Raw genomic sequence first — 17,689 nt, forward strand, 5'->3', positions numbered from 1 at the left:
AATCCAGTTTGGGTCAGGCAACTCACTATTGATGAAAGGGACAAATGTAATAGTGGAAGGAATATGGATCCATGAATATTTAAGATTACCAGTAAGCAGTGCCTTCTGAGACCACTTTCTTGTCCTATTCCTTAGAACATGCCCACAAATCTATTTTCCGGACAGGTACCATACACACAATAATTCACATAACACATGAACCGATGTATTAAATGCAAATTTATTTCACAAGCAACAACATTTTGAATCCTCAATGGTGATGATCAGATGATAGGTCCAAAATTCCAAATTGTACCTCCTTCTCTCCTATACACTCTTCTATAAAGGATTAACTTGGAAGGCAGAGAACATCCATGTGGCTGCCCTGCAGATATATGAAAGAGAACTCCCATAAACATCTGCCTATGAAGTGCAAATGCTGGTGAAAGACCTTTTTAGGCTGCTTGCAGTAGATTTCTCTTACTGAATATTCTGTGAACTTTGCTGTCCTCATTCCTCCACCTATGAAAGTAAGTGAAGCAAAACATTCTGGGAGGAAGTGAAGAGCCAAGAAACTCCAGAAAACCAACCCCCCACCTTTCTGTCTATGCACCAATTTGGATGGAGGCCCAGATACGTTCATATGACCGAAGGGTGGACAAACGCTTGGACTTCTGTATCTCTGAAGCCATCTACACTGATAATGCTACATATTGTAGACACAGTTTTGCTGCTAAACATTTTCTGCACATTAAATTACCCTTCAGAATGGGGGCCCCTAAGGTACTCTTATCAACTACTATGATCCACTTACCATTCGGAGCTACTTGTGGGGTCAATCCGGTTTACCAAGACATTATTGTGGAACTAGAAGCCACCACCACATAGGGTCTCAGAAACCTTACTCTCTCCAGAACCTGTTGCAACAATAGGAATGGAGGAAATCAGACTATTAGCCCCCAAGTCATGAGGCAAGGTAGACATCCTCCATCTTGGACATTTTTGTTCAAGGCAATGGGAAAATAAATTGTTTTTATGGGCATTTTTCCAAGAGGGAAAGGACTTTAGGATACGACCTTGAAACCATATGTAAAGTTGAGAGAAGATAGATCCTAAAAGACAAAGAGAAGTCTGGAGAGGCAGGGAGGATCTAAAGCTGGAAATCCCCAAAATAGTTCTCTGGTCCTTGAAAATGAACTGCTGAATTTCATTCTGCTTATCTCCCAATTACTGTGGCTAATAATGGCAGAGTTATAGCTCTCATCCCCTTCAGAGAGTGCTATGGTCTTTTTGTTCCAGGTTAGAAGGTTCTTTGATCAGGTGCCAGAGTTCTAAACATGCTAGGTGGACCGTCTTCAGTCCCTGCAGTTGCAAGAGTTTGTCTTCTACCACTAGAACCACTGCCCCTGGACAGAATGAGTCTCCAAGGTTGTACACCCTCCCACTCTGCTGGCACTGTTATAATGAATCAGGAGCATGGTACAAGAGAGGTATTCCTCTTTCTGGATTAAAGCAAATTATCCACATACCAATTTCTCACTGATATTGATCGTCACCTGGGTACATCCTTCCAAGTTATTTCAATGTGAAGTCTAGAACTATGGTATGTGTCCGACGAGCCACACAAGTGTGAGTGTTGCCCAGGTATTTAGTTTAATTACTGTCACCATGTATCCATTAATCCACAACTTTAATTTTGCCAGAGCTTCAGTCAAGCTTTGAGTAGTTCTGGGTGCTCTCCCAACTCCACAGCCCAGTACCATACCAAAATCTTGCTTCAATATGGTGGAGAAGGTTTTAGGGGGACACATGTGAAACTTCTCCAAGTTCAAAAATAATATGTTCCTGCTTCATGTTGTACACTCTCACAATGTCCTTGGCCTTCTTGTCCATGATTGGGAAGTCCACCCACCAAGTATCTGGGTACATTTATACCATCCCCCTTGCATGAAATATACTCATTAGTTGAACAAGCACTTTGGTGAAGGACTTGAACACAAATGGAGGCAGTATAAACTAGCATTGCTTTCCTGAAATTAAACCCCAGAGATCCTTTGACTTGTCAACAACTTTTCTCATGCATGTGATTGCAGAAAGAAACAGGGAAATATACTTTGAGAGACTTTCTAAGTTGTAAAAGACTGTAAGGGTGAAATGGTTGAAGTTCGTAAAACCAGAATCATTATGAAATCTCTAGCGGAATTTCTACCAGCACATTTGAAAAGACCACCTGCCATGCCCTTCTAGAAAGATCACTATCACTGTTGTCTTACTTAGAGCCTCCACTAATTCTCTCATTGAATTCTGCTTCTGCAGACCTCTAGGAAATATCATTAGCATAACCACTATCTGCTAGGCCCATTCCATGACTTCTAGAACTCAGTGCTCTGAAATGGTCTTCTGGCAGAGAGGAAATGCTAAATTCCGTTCTTCTACTGGAACCCCACCCAGATGCTCTCACTGCATAGACCGGAATGAATAAATTTACAGTGAGAGGAGGCAAATCATTTTTTGTTGAACCCTCTCCTGTCCTGACATTTGTTCGAAACACACCCCATGTCAGAAGATTGGGAATAAGACTGTCCTCCAACTCTGCATAAAGCATTCCCTGATCAAGGATGAAATTTTAAGGACAGAATTCTTTGGATGCCTTTCAATCCTCAACTAAACTTCTTGGTTAAATGCAGACACCTGATGCCAAAGTAGTAGCTCTGAGGTGATCAAAAGATACTTCCAAGAGGATCATTATCTTGCCTATTCATTTTAGTCCAAAGACTTGCATACTTCCCTTCACTGCCTGCTTTTCTGCTGATAGGCCAAAGACAGCCTATTGAAATCTTTCTTCAAAGATTGAATAGGGTATGTTGCAAAAGATTCTGCTCCCGTGGTTAATTAACCCTACTGTGAACGAATCCTTCGGGAAAGCTTCACCTTTCAATCATACGGGTTGGAGTGCAAACATCACCTGTGGTATTTGTCTTTCTAGTTTCTGCACCTTTCATGAGATAGGGACACAGCATGAAACACAGTGTAGTCACTCTAACTAGGTCTTTTCAATACCTCTGAATCAGGTATATGATAGATTAGTAAATGGGTAGCCTAGGTGTTCAGTCCCAGTAAAACTGAACAACACAGGTCCACCCTCCCTCCACTAAATGGTGCATGGTGCAAAGTCTTCTTAAAAAAAAACAGAAACAGACAAAACTATTTTTCTTTGGTGCTTAGCCTTCCTAAACCTAGGAGAGAGAAATAATTGTGTGAACAGTGAATTGTCCCCTTGTGAGAACTGTATCATTGCCTTCTTTTGGATTTCCTCTAGGTTGCCTCTGCCCATAGTTCGTGCAATGTTCCTTTCTTTATATCCTTATACTCATTCTTAGAAAGAACACCCACTCCTTCCACCGCATGAGTTATAAGTCAGACTTTGATCACCAGCAACTAACATCACCTCCTGAAGCTCCTTGGCCATTTTTGAAAGATGACTCTCTGCTCCAGAGGAATCGTCCTGGTGAAGTGCCTGCACCATTTCTCAGCTGCGTTGCACATTGTCACTATTCTCTTGACTGAGCCTTAACCTCAACATGTTGAATTACTCATCATAGCAAAGCCCCCTCAAAGAAGAGACAGCCACTGGTGCTGCAAACTATCCTGAAGTCACTAAAAGGTGTGGAAGTATACAATTTATAGTACACAAAACCCATACAGCCATCAAACTTGACTTAAGAAGAGACCAGCTACCATTATGCTACTCCAAGGGTCTTAGGACCATATTTACAAGAAAGTGCCACATCACTACTGATGTGCCACTTTTCTTGCAAAACTTTTCGCATCCCCTAACACCACCATGGTAGCTCCGTATGTTAGGGGCAATAGCCTCATTTTCTTGATGCTATTATAAAGCTAAATTGGATTAGCGTAAAAGAAATGACGGTAATCCAGCATAGGTTTAAGAGGCCCATTAAAATCAATGGGAGCCTCATTTTGCGTTAAAAATGAAGCTAGAAATGGAGCAATGGAATCTTGTAGATTCCATTGCACCATTTTTATCTACCATCTAACGAGGGAAAACCCCCATGGCATACATCATGCATATACTATGCATGATGTGGCGCAAAGGGTTTAGAAGGTGGTGCAAACCTAGATTGCGCCACCTTGTAAATATGGCGCTATGTTAGTGGCACATTAGCATCACATTTGCGGCAAAAAGTTTGCCGCAAATGTGGCGCTAAGCGGCACAAGTGTTTTGTAAATCTGGCCCTTAGTCTCCAGCCTGCTACTCAACACTGCCTGACTGTTCGTGACTTATTTCACCCATGAGCCAATAATGTTCAAGACTTTTCAGAGAAACATAATCCAAGATGCTGCAAGAACAGCTACCAATGAAAAATCAGAGCATGTGGCGCAAATGTGATTCTCTTTACTTTCAAATGAGTGACTGTGGTATGCTAATGCACTCACTAATTCTGTCTCATAGTTCGGGAATAAATGAGAAGTTGCCCTTCTGGTGCTACTCACTTGTGTTATACCTCAGAGATCTTCAGCAACGACGAGGGGTATCCTAAGGTTCTTTTTTCTGAACCAAGAAGCCCTTAGTGGAAAAAATAGTACACAAAAATTAATAATAATTCATTAAGGGCTCACATCCTAATTCTTCCCTGGCAATCATACCAGGATTATAAAGTTTCTGTGTTTTACAGAGTCAGACAAGAAAAGGAGGTTTGTTATGTGGAATTGCCTTTTGTATCCAGGCAAAAAGTGTAGAAGGGAGGACTCAAGATTTTGTTTTCAATTTTATGGTAACAGGATGCCGGGTAGCAGAGATTAGCTCTTAAACCCATTCCCTTAGCAAGCACTGGAACAAAAAGTGGGTGTAAAAGGCTCTCTGTACCACAGTGCAGATTATGAGTGTGAAAGCAGTGTTCCTGGTGAAGGAGAACGTTTCTCATTCCGATTCCAGAATCAGAAGGTGGCAGAGTGCACTCAGGATTCGGTGGTTGTTTGCACACCACTAAAGTGGCACAATCTTGAACAATGACGGAGATCTGAATAACCAAAATGGCAGTGGTTGTTTTTCCAGTGTGACAACACTGTATAGACTAAATAATGAACAGAAGGACCATATTGTGGAACTTAGTACAATTTTAAAATACAAAATTGGTGTATGACTGGTATCCTGTAAATTGCTTGAGTGTGCCAAGCTGCTGTTGCAGGTACGGTGTTAGTATGAGAAAGCACTGACTCATTCTAGAAGAACAGAGGCTTGTGGTACTGTTCTCAGAAGCAAATGGGAATTTGTGTTTGATCACGGCAGGTTATAGGGTCTGCAGCTTATTCACACAGGCTACTAATTTTATAAGAAATGTTCAATATAAATCATATACAGGTAGTCAAACTAGTCACTTTTTGAGCTCAGAAGTCTCTGACTTTGTAGCACGTGGGCCCATCTCAATGATCGGCCATGCATAAATTTTGGCTGAAGTGAGAAGAGCATTGCCTTGACTACAGTGAACAATCATATCACTGAAGGATGAATATTTAAGCGTCTAATATAACGGGACAGAATGCACACACAAAGACAGAATTCCATGTCCTCCTCCCGGAATTGCACAAAAATGGGTTGGAATCCCCTCAGCCACAGTTTAAAAAAAATATATGTGTTCTTTCCACATTATTATAAACAGTCTTTTAAATCATAACATTTGCAGAATAAGCAAGCAAAAGAATTTCCTCTGGTCTCGTTCTTGGTCACTCATGTAAAGTGTCTGATTGCACATCTTGAGTGAGTGTTCATGATCTTTCCATACAAAGGTTAGCAGTAAGAGTGTTGCTCAGTAAGCTCAGTCAATTGAAGTACGATGGCTTCTGGTATAATTCAATAGTGCTATACGTTGCTTGGTGATCCTGGAAGCCCAACCATATCATTCTGCACTAAAGTTCAATGGCATGGTCCATACTCCCAGTGATTATCCATTTGTGGATCCTTGTGCTCACAAGTGTGCTTGTGATGAGTTGTGAACTGTCGGTTGTTGTGTCACATGCAGAACTGCCATTTCAGGTGGGGAATTCTAATAAGAGTGTTGATGGACTGACATGTAGAGTTATGTTCCCACCATGGAAAATCCCTTGAACTGGACTCCTTCTTTGGGCGATGTACTCCCCTGGTGACAATCGCTGCAAATTTCTGGTAATTTGAACAATAAATATATCAATTAATTGTGACTGACTAGGATTGTAAATTAAGTGAGGTCACAGTTCATAGGAAATCGGTAACCCTTCAGCAGGGCATTAGTGGATGGCAAGCTTTCACAGGATGTTTCACTCATAATAGAATGATCGACATAGGCTTGGCTACATTATTGATGAATATGGCAATTTTGTATGATGGCACTTCAAGACGAGCATCAGTTTCAAGAGGCAGATGGGCACTTACCTTAGAGGACACTGTGCTATCGCCCAACTGGCTACATGGTTAACTATGAAATACCTTATTCCCAGAGGTCTTTGAAAAATGGTTACAAACATGAAGTGTATAACACTTAAACAACTGTCTTCAAATATTCTTCCTAGTATGAAGCATGTTGGAAAAAGATGCAGTTCTTTACTATTGGGAATAAAGTACATTGTTTTCTCTTGAAGTAAACACATATTCTAAACATGAACTCTCCTCATGCACATTCTGTCGGACTGTGAAATAATCGGCCTTTTTAGTAGACTGGTCCACATTAAGGTCACATGACTGCTTTACGAATATCATGCAAAAATCAAAGATTGCGAAGGATCATTTTTTTGGCGCCGTGCGCCATTTCGTCCCCTGATAATTCAAGCGACAAATTTGAGTGTGAATGTTGTACAAAGAGCTAGACATTTCTAGGCTATTCCAACGCAATGGAATTAAACAATCAAAGGTTTCAACTTCATGGAAAATGGTCGTCGTTAGACAAATAGCTCGCTTTAGTATGATATTCAGGTAGGCAATGCTGTCATCAGCATGTCACTGTAAAACAATATACATATTTTTATTTTGAAACTATTTGAGCTTGGGATAGGCGTGCTTTTAATATCTGTATTCTAAAAACGATACTGTATAACAGTATTAGGTATTTGCATATTCGACTGTCATTAACTTGAAATATTCCAGGAAATCATACCGACCCTGGGACTGCTTCAATATAAAGTTTGTCCATGACAAAAATACTGGTAAACCAAAAAACAAGGGTGTGTATTGAGGAACCCAACGCGCAAAAGACAAAAACAGTCAACTCTGGCACTGCCAGCTATGGCTGTGACTGGTGAAATGTGGAGCATCGAGGTCAAAGTGAAGGTCTGACCCACAGTCCAAGTGGCAAGAGTTAGAAAGCAACGAGGGGCCACGGTATTAAGTTGTAAAAGGAGTCACAGTGACCAGGAGGAAGAGGAGAAGGAAGAAAAAGGATGGTTGGAGAGTGCTGCTCGCTCCAGGGACGCCCTTTTCAGCTTTCTTCGCCACAGTGCGGGTGTCTGACTGCTTCTTAACCGTGCTCTTCTCCAGTTTTCTGCCGCACATATCGTCGAGGCAGCCGCCGCCGCTTCCAGAGCCACTGAAGTCTTCACCTGCGCAAAGCAGAGGGCACATTGTGTGAACCTGATACCTGAACTTTTTGTGTTTAGAGATGCTCTCTTGCAAGTAACTGTATGACTATAAAACCACCCCATACACTTTGATAGAAAAACAGAAACGACGAACAGAATAAAAACATTACTATTGAGACCCTCCCGAACGACCACCCAAGTGCCAACTATCATTTTGGGCTTTCAACCAATAGGTTGGGATTTGTCAAGTTATTATATTTTCTCTTTTGTGTAGCTAATACCTCTGTGTCTTGTAACCTGTAAAAGAAAGGTCTGCTGTGGCTGGTTAGGAGAGTTACCCTCACCTATCTACGTCGAGGTAAAATGGAGTCACAGCTTCATCTCGTCACAGAAGGAACCCTAACTGAAAGAATGATTCAGGGATTCCTTTTATGCCAATGGAATGTATTGACCCACCGAAGGTTTCCACCCTTTATCCTTTGTCTTACAGACATTTCCTTTTTGCTGAAATATTCTTTATTAAGATTTGTCAACAATGGTATTAATAATCTAGACGACCTGAAATACGGCTACATTCTTCTATACCATACATCAATTCAGACGTTTAAGAACATGCTTTACACTTACATGTCCTAGCTTTTGACTGCACATTCAAGGGGGGTGATACATGAAACACTCACACCAAGGACCAGGAAATTAAAATAATAACTGAATAACATCACACCAGGACCCTATGCAAACTAACCAGAAAGAGAGCAAAATGCTTAACATCTATCACTGTGGTCACTATGTGAGCTAAGGATAAGGTATTTGCTGCTTTCAGAACTGGGCATGCACATGTATCAGGAAACCGTACATAACCCCTGTTTGTGTCCAAACTCTAGCATCTAAATCCATGGTTGTTTGTACATGACTGTAATGGGGGAGGGGCATGCACAGATGTGACATGATCATACTCAGATTGCACACAATTAATCACAGTGGTCAATCCCACATTAACCGAGTTGCTTTTCGCTGTTTGATACGTGACTGAGTGAAAATAGATGATGATCTGAGGGACATGAATTATAAGAAGTGAAAGAGAATGCTTTCTGGGCATTTTATAAGAGATCAGAAAATACGAAATGTGTATAAAATATGGTTAATGGTTGATGAGGGGTGTTAACCCTACCCAAGCAACAACCACAGTCTTTATCAGGGTCAACCACAAAAGTAACTAAATTAACCTAATCATAACCACTCTGGTATCTAGGCACAAAAGCAGTCAGGATTAGTTTAGAGGCACTGTGTAAATATGTATGCCGCAAACAAACAGTAATAAGGTGAAACACAACACAAGAAAAATCTCCAAACCAATTTAGATAATAGAGAATATTTAAATGAGCAAAATGACACAAAACAATTAAATCTAATCAAGAGATATGAATTCTTAAAGTTTTTAGTGAAAACTAGTGACTAAAAGATTAACGTGCCAACCGTGGGTATCTGGTCACGCAAGACTCAGACAAACTCAAAAGTTAAGGCTGACCATGATGGAGGGTGGTTTAGATACACAAGGTGGCTTGGGCCTGGTCTTGGTTTACCTTTGTACTTAAAATAAATGTAGAAGAAAATGTCATGCAAAGGTTAAGTTCAGCTGGACAAGGCAGCCAGCATTGTCATCGGGAAGCCGCTGGATGGAATTGCGATGAAAATGTCTACCTTTGAAATTAGTCACTTTTTTGGAAGATGCTGCAGAGATCCTGCTGCACAGGATTTGCAGCTGCAGAGAGGAAAATAGCAAGGCTACTGTGAAGTCAAGCTGACTGGCAATGCACATTGGTCAGATCGGCAAGCAGGTAGGTCCCAACTTTTAGGGTTAGGCAGGAGCAGCATCTTTTACACCACAACAAAGGGTCTAGGAAATGTGGAGCCCCTTTTTTTTGGGGGGGGTTAGGACTCACTTAAGCAGAGTCAAGGTGCAGGGTTCAAGGTCCATGGAGCTTGTTAAGTCCCTGTAGCTCACAAAGGAGTCCAGCCAACTAGCCATTGAAGTATTTTTGGTAGTCCTGGGTTCAAGTAGCAAGGCACACCCCAAGCAGCAGGGCAGTCCTCTGATAGCAGCAAAACAGTCATCTGCTGTACTAGGCAGTCCTCAAGCAGCAGAGCAGTCCTCTGGGGGTCCAAGACAAGGTAATCCATCTGAAGTATTTCACAGGTCCAGGGGTGCACTGAAGAAGTGTTCTGTGGGTCCAATGTTTATACCTAGTGCCAGTGGAGGAATATTCGTGTCTACCACCACATCTTGCCTAGGTTCCAAGAAGTCTGGGGTCACAAAGGATAATGTCATGTCCCTGTGTGTGTGTCCTGGAGGCAGCCTGCTGAAGTGTAAGCAGGGTGGGGATCAGCTCTGCCCTAGCCATCCTGGCAGTATGGCCCATCCCTAGTTCCTAGTCCCCTTTTGCCCCATTGTCTGGGGGAAAACACAAACCCCAACAACTAAATTATTCACAGTCAAGTGGCCTAGTACACTGGTATCAGGCAGCAAATGTATGGAACAAGAAAATACTAACTTTCTAGAAGTGGCATTTTCAGAATTGTGACTTAAAATCCTATTTTACTACTAAATAGGATTTTATATAAGAATTCATCTGAATCAAAACATAATATTTTTACCTGTTCTCCATCAAACATTAGCACTTATTAAATGTAATATGGTAACCAAATCTTAGCCTATGGGAGAGGTAAGGCTTATAGTAGCAAAAAACAAACGTAGGAGTTTTTCACTACCAGGACTTGTAAAACTTGAAACACATGTCCTACCTTTACAATGCACATTGCCCTATTGGCTTTTTAGGGCCTTCCTCAGGGGTGACGTATATATATGAACAAGGAAAGTTTAGGCCCGGCAACAGGTTTATTTTGCCAGGTTGATTGCCATTTTGAAACTGCACTCCAAACTGCAATGGCAGGCCTGAGACATGTTTTATAAGGACTACGTTAGGCGGTGGCACAAAAATTGCTGTAGGGCCACTAGTAGCATTTAATTTACAGGCCATGTGCAGATGTAGTACCTTATACTAGATGTAGTACCTTATAATAGATGTAGTACCTTAGAAGTAATTTAAATGTGCTAATTAGGTGTAAGCTAATTTTACCTTGTTTTTGGGAGAGTGCACAAGCTTTCAATCACTGGTTAGGAGTGGTAAAGTGCAAGGGCTCAAATTGCCAACTGAAACAAGTTCAGAAAAGAGGTGAAGGCAAAAAGTGTGGGGGTGACCCCACAGAGGAGACCAAGTCCAACAGGCTGATATAATGAATGGTATATATATATATATATATATATATATATATATATATATATATATATATATATATATATATATATATATATATATATATATAAAACTTACTCGAGAGTGCCAGTAGGCAGTAGGTAGTTATAGTTAGGACCATTTTTTCCATAGACTGAGCGTTTTTTGCTTTGCCAATAACTCTAGGGCCATTTGATAAACCTTCAAGTAATTTTCAAAACGTGTACTTCAGTCCATTCAGCTGCTGTGTTGAATGTTTTGAGGTGATTTGTCAAGTGGACGCCAAGATAAAGGGGGGTTCCCAAAACACCTTTTCCCTATTCTACGTCAATGGGATTTTTTCCAAACTTTTTAACATGACTACAGCCCCATCCACTGAATGGAATGACACTAAATTTGGCAGATAAGTAGCTCTTGGTCCAGAAAGAACGCTTTATCTTATTTGGTGTAAATGTTTTGAGTAGTTTTGGAGTAATTAGAGTTTATAAAATATAGATATCTAGGCATGTGGATAATCTGCAGATCCAACTGTCCCCGTGCTGATTGGATGCCTACACTTCAACAAATGTTGGCAGCCATCTTGGGACTCGGCTTCAGCAAAAAACATTTAAAAAAAAGAAAATGAACCAGGGTAGGGTCACCCTGAGCCCCTAGCCTTTGCCTAAGGATTCCCCACGGATACCGCCAGGACTAAAAAAGCATTGTTTAAAAACAAAACTCTCAAAAATCTGCAGATTTATTTTGCCCCCAAGTGGGCTAGATCACGGGGACATTCGCAGCTTTTAAAAGGAAAGGGAAAAACAGGCCCTCCTCCTAGGTGTTTTATTAGCCCTGAGGACCACCACCACCCCAGGGCGATCAGAGACGAGGAGCACCACCTTCCCTGGGCAAAACAATATTTTGATATGGGGAGGCCCAGTGGGCCACTCCCCCCAGGGCTAAAGAATAAATTAAAATAGGGGGTGAACGCCCCTCCACATCCCCAGAGACCGCCACCACCCTGGGGCTAAAGATTCAATTAATGCACCCGGGGACTGCTCCCTTCCTGTGGCAAAAGATTAAATTAGTACGGGGTCAGTGTGGCTCCCCACAGCCACAGGGACTGCCACCTCTTTAGGGTGATTCATTTCCCATTAAGGGGGGGCACGCGGCCACACTTCCCCCGCAGCACTGGAGACTGCTACTTCCCCAGGGCTGAAAAAAGATAAGGTAGGGGGTCCGTTGCGAACCTCCCGCCCAAGAGACCACCACCTCCTTCCTGCACAAAAACAATCCTTGGAGTCTTTTTCCTCTTTATAAGTGTGCAGCTGAATGCAGCACAACTAGATAGATAAAGGAAGATAGAGGAAACAACAAGGAGAAATAAGTATAGTTCTCCTTGTTGTGCCTTTCCTTGGAAGATGTAGCATTTTGATGAATTCCCAGGTTCACCAGTCTTAGAAAATCTCGGCATGCAGCAACATTCATGGGTGGGTGCATGGAAACTCCTATGCTCACACCATGGAATGCTTTCCCAGGACAGAGTAATACACGGAAGTGCCATGCATTGCTTTGTGTTACTCCAAGCTTCTCAATGCAAAGCAGGGCCATGCATGGTGGCTTTGTGTTACTTGATACATTTGACTTAAGTACGGTGTTGTCCTTGCATCACCATGCATGATGCCAAAGGCAATACAAAACAATGATAAATCTGGCCCTTAGCTTTATATATATTGGGCCATGGTACACTGCAATAACTGGGCTGTATACTGTGATACATGCCAATGACAAGGCAGTATGTGATTGGCTAATGGCTCCCTTTACAAAAGTATCAGGCAGCAATGTTGTTTTACCACACTTTGTTCTGTGATAAGGGCCTTAGATAGGTAAGTAGTAGGTTTTATTGTTGTTACCCAACGTGAGGTTGGCTGTCTGCGTGGGCTTGGCTGTAGGACCTGGCAGCAGGCCAGGCCCAGCAGCCAAGATCCTGCTGGCTGTGCACAGCAGGGGTCTGATTTATGCGTTGTATTAAAATATTACTTTATGTTAAAAAAGCCTTAGAAATTCATTGAAAAAATAAAAGGTTAAAAAAATGTTAGAGATAGGTGACATTTCAGTGACAACGTAACGTTTTAAACATAAAAAAACACTAAAATTCACCAGTTATAGTTATCTCAAGTAACTATGATTTGTGCTCTATGGTGATTTTAATTTGTGCACTCATCATGCACTGCTACTTACCCCACATTACATCACTCATGACATCTTCTATGACATTATTGATAATATCACTGCAACATTTGCAATGGAATTATTGGTGAGAAAGCTTTGCATGACGCGGGAGAGAGTTATACTTATTTAAGGGCAGGAGTTCTAGTTATTTGAGATAATTATACCTGGTGAATTTCAGTTGTTTTGTATGTTTAAAAGTTTGTCATGAAAGTTTCACCTGTCTCTGACATTCTTTTAACCTTTGTTTTTTTTAGTGCAAAATAATTATACATATATATATATATATATATATATATATATATATATATATATATATATATATATATATACATATATGTGTGTGTATTACATCAGTGGTAGCCAGTACATGATTTTAGTTGGGACCTATTTTCCATTGAAACAGCATTTTTTGACCTGCCTATATCTTTGGCACCATTTGATGAATCTTCACGAAACTTTTTAAAACAAGTGTGCCAAAGAATCTTGTTGTGCATAGGAAGTTTCAGGGTGATCTGTCAAGTGGGGGCAGAGAAAAAGGGGAGTTCAAAAAAAGTGCACCTCCCATGTTAACTCCCATAGGTGCTTTGAGCACGACTACAGCCCAAACCACTGGATGGAATTAAACCACATTTGGCAGAAAGGTAGCTTTGCATACACAGAGCACACTTTCTGTTCTTTGGTGTAAATCAATACAGTAGTATAAGAGATATTAAAGTAAAACCAAATGTGTATATCTAGAGGCGTTAAGACTTTGCAAAGTCTCCCAATCTTGTGCAGAGAGCTGATTGACTGCCAACACTCCCCTCCCCCATGGAGCCAATAATCTCCCTGGAGACCGCCACCGTCCAGTGCCCACCCCCCAGGACTTAGCTGTTTCCTCTGACTTGGCCAGAGCTTCAATGGATCTCGCCAAGTCCGAACAAACACAAGTCCACTCCCAGTAAGTGAGAGTTGTCAAACAGCTCTCACTTGCTGGGAGTGGGGGTTTCCTCTGTTTCCCTGTCCTCAAAGATGTGGGCAGGGAAACAGAGGAAATGATTGCTCTCATAGAGAGGGAGCTGCATCTTAAGCAGTTCCATCTATGTGACAGCAATGCCAGCTCCTGGAGGAGGCTGGGAGACATCTGGGACCGTGGGGTCCTTCAGGCTCCCCTGCGGTCCCAAACCATTTCGACTGGGTGCCCAAAAAGATAAAATGTTTAGGCTGGGCCCTGATGGATGGGGACCATGGGGTCACTCCCCAAAAAATAAAATAATATGTGTAGGCCAGACCCTGGTGGATGGGGCCTACGGGGCCAAACTTGGGATGGGGAGGGGGGCCGTGTGGTCCCTCCATCCCAATTTTTTTTTCTAGAAGGCTGGGCCCTGAGGGATGGGGTCCCTGGGGCTGAGATCGGCCCAAGGACGGGGGCCAAGTGCCTCCCCCAAATAAATGTCAGAAGGCCAAGCCCCAGGTGCTAGGTTCCCTGGGCCAAAATTGGCAAAGGGAGAGGGGCACACAGACTGGCAGCCAAATCCTGCTGAGCATGGCCAAAGTGTGTGCACAGAGTGGGGTTGGGTGGCTAGGGGAGCTGGGCACAGGGACTGGTGGTAGGCTAGACCCTGTGGCCAACATAGCTGAAGGCCGTGTGTGGCACAAATTTGGGTGTTTATTGGGGGTTGACCGCCAGGGCTGCGCATGGCCAACAGCTTTACGCAGCATGGAATTGGGGAGTACAGTTGTCTGTAGGCCCTGTGGTCAGCTCCACTGTGCACGGCAAAAGGCTGTGCATGGTGCGGCCAACCGCTGCCATGCTGTAGGCCATGCACAGCAATAGTTGGATTAATGTATAATGATGAAAATGACTTTATGCTAAAAAAAACCATAGTAATTCACTGAAAAAAACAATGGTTACAGGGAAGTTATAGTTAGGATGTAGAATTTTTAAAAACATAGAAATGCACTTAAAAAACAAAGGTTACAGGGATGTTACAGTTAAGTTCACATTTAAAAAGTACAAAATCGTAGACATTCCCTGTTATAGTTATCGCAAATAATTATAACATGTGCCTTTAGCTAACTATAACTTGCACCCTCGCCATACATTGCTAATTACCCCAGAAATTACCGCACTGTTGACATCTTTGATAACATCATTAATAATAACAATGTAATATTTGCAGTAAAATATTTGATGAAAAAACTGTGCATGGTGGGGTGCTGGAATATCCTACTATAAGCCCCAATAATTGATACATCATTTTATGACGTACAGTCCACTGTAAAAGGAATCTTTTTTCTACTCTTTTATATTATGATGATTAATAAGAACAGTGAACTTTTTCAATAGATGTTAGAGAAACACATACACCCTCTGTAATAGGACTTGATGAAACTCAAGAACACACAGTTAATTGTGCAAAGTCTTAGAACTATATCCTACAGTGACGAATATTATTGATGGATATTATTGGTAGACAGAGTCATATCATCACTCAAGTCTTACTGCACAAGCCTCTTCCTTTATAAAGGTTATCAATTCGATACCTGGCCTAAGAGATGGAAGTTTGGATTTTGAATTATGGGGTCAAAAGTTTGAACCTCAACTACTGTATGAGTTGCTCCAGATAGTTCAGTTTATCTTCTATTTTAATAGTTTCATCTTACAACCCTATCTAAATAGAAATGCACAAATAAACATGTGAAGATCTAAAGAACTGGATCACTAGAAGTCTGCTACGAACCAACACTAATGATCGGCAACAGTACTATGACATTTAGAGCCCAAAAGGCTTTGCCCTCTACTCTAAATAATATTAAGTGAGAAGCTGGAACAACAGATTAGATAGTAATTTTGAATGCAATTGATAAGATAGAGAGGATAAATCTTGGCTATCATACAAACCTAAATATTTCACCTCAAACTTTATCTTATAATTTTTCTCTATTTTTCAAACCCTATCATGTAGATTGTAAAGAGCACTGTTTTTCTTAATTTGGTCAATTGATTATACTAAGCTGTGCAACAGTATACCTTTTTAATACTGAGTACTTCACGTTCATGATTTTTTTTACTATCTAGTCACTATGGATAATTCTTCTGGAGTTCCTACATAAGTTATAGCTCAGAAATGTTTGTGAAGCGGTAGCATGTAAAGCACCTCATGATTCATTGCACATCCCAAAGAGTTCACATATGACAGCGTGCATTCAGTTTTGGTATTAGGATTGCTGCTGGTATAAAATTCTGCTATTTTCATAGCTAAAGGCCTGCAAAAAACTATGCTGAATCTTGGGCTATCATTCCCTGGTATGATAGATAAGACTAATGGTCTCATTCTGAATATGATTGTCTTAAGACCGCCAAACTTGTGGTGGCAGTCGGACTGCCACACTCCTGGAGATCAAATGTCAGATTACAACCCAGCCAGGATTATGGATCGGGAAGGGGCGGCGGCGCTCAAAGTAGTGGTTAGTCACGGTGGTGCTCACGAGGGCACTGCCTTGCTGATCACAATTTCGATTTCCGCCAGCCTTTCCCTGGTGGTTTCATGCCCTGGCCCTTGGCATGGGCAGTGCAGGGGCACCGCTGGTAGCACGCTCGGAATGTGCACTATTTGCTATACAGACAGTGTGCATTCCGAGGGTGGTGGTGTGCGCCGGAATTGGCCTCAGCTCCATAAAGGGCTCTGGCAGTCTGTAGGACCTCCAAAGTCGTAATGAGGGTCTAAATCAAAGTAACTCTTTTGGACTATGGAGAAACTTACCCTGAATACTGTTGTACATACAAAAAGAATCACACTAAAGAGCATGAGAAACATTGACTGAATTCAATAGGTACACAATAGAGCCTGCTCCTAACTTGTCTTTATTGGGAGATTGTTATACTGTTCATATCAATTTACTTTGATTCTAGATAAATTGACACCCCATTAAAATATATTGGATTTGCAAGACTTAATATATTAGGATAACCTCTGGTGCACTGTAACAAATAAAAGCATTAGACCAATATTACAATATTCTAATTTAGAATAGAACCAATTGTTTTATTGACATAATTTTCCCTTTTCCATATTTTAAATTATGGACGCCCACTACTTTTCACAAGGAATGTATAAAATGTTTCATTATAAAAGAGATTAATTGACTAAAAACTTGGCATAATATATCACATAATGAATAATCCTAACAGAAGAATAGGTGATGCAATATGGAAATGCTTCCCTTTTTTGCCTTTATATTTGTTTTCCAACACACTGAGAAATATAAATCAGACGAATTGATGAATCTGCCAAATACCAATCAAATCTTGAAATATATTGGTGTTTTTATATATGTTAGTAGGCAAGGAGATAGTTATAAAAATGTTGATTATGCATTTTGATTTTGTGTTTGCAAAGTATGAAAGGTATAACAAAACTGTAAGTTTAATCTCTAACAACTCCCTTTCCTATTTTGTGTCCTTCACGTTTCCTTATGATTCTCACTGTTTGGATTCTCAAAGAAGTTTTAAAGTTGCTGTAATAATTATGACTAGGGCTCCCTGCCTTCCGTTTTTACTGACTTTTACAGATAAATACAGACAGAAAACCTTATTTTTCCTGACTGTATTTATTTTTAAAAACAGAAAAATACAGATTATTTGGTTTCTTTTA

At 41.1% G+C, this 17,689-nt stretch overlaps 1 protein-coding gene across 2 annotated transcripts in view; it reads right to left on the bottom strand.

The window, feature by feature from the left end:
• Positions 1–201: 201 nt before the first annotated feature.
• Positions 202–17,689, bottom strand: part of GPC1 (glypican 1) — a 448,857-nt gene continuing 431,369 nt past the window's right edge. For both annotated transcript variants that reach the window (XM_069213742.1, XM_069213741.1), the window contains one exon: positions 202–7,569. In XM_069213742.1, the coding sequence (XP_069069843.1) occupies positions 7,355–7,569 (215 nt within the window). In that variant the 3' untranslated portion in view covers positions 202–7,354. The remainder of the gene's footprint in view (positions 7,570–17,689) is intronic.

Source organism: Pleurodeles waltl, chromosome 11 (assembly GCF_031143425.1).
Source record: "Pleurodeles waltl isolate 20211129_DDA chromosome 11, aPleWal1.hap1.20221129, whole genome shotgun sequence".
NCBI lineage: Eukaryota > Metazoa > Chordata > Amphibia > Caudata > Salamandridae > Pleurodeles > Pleurodeles waltl.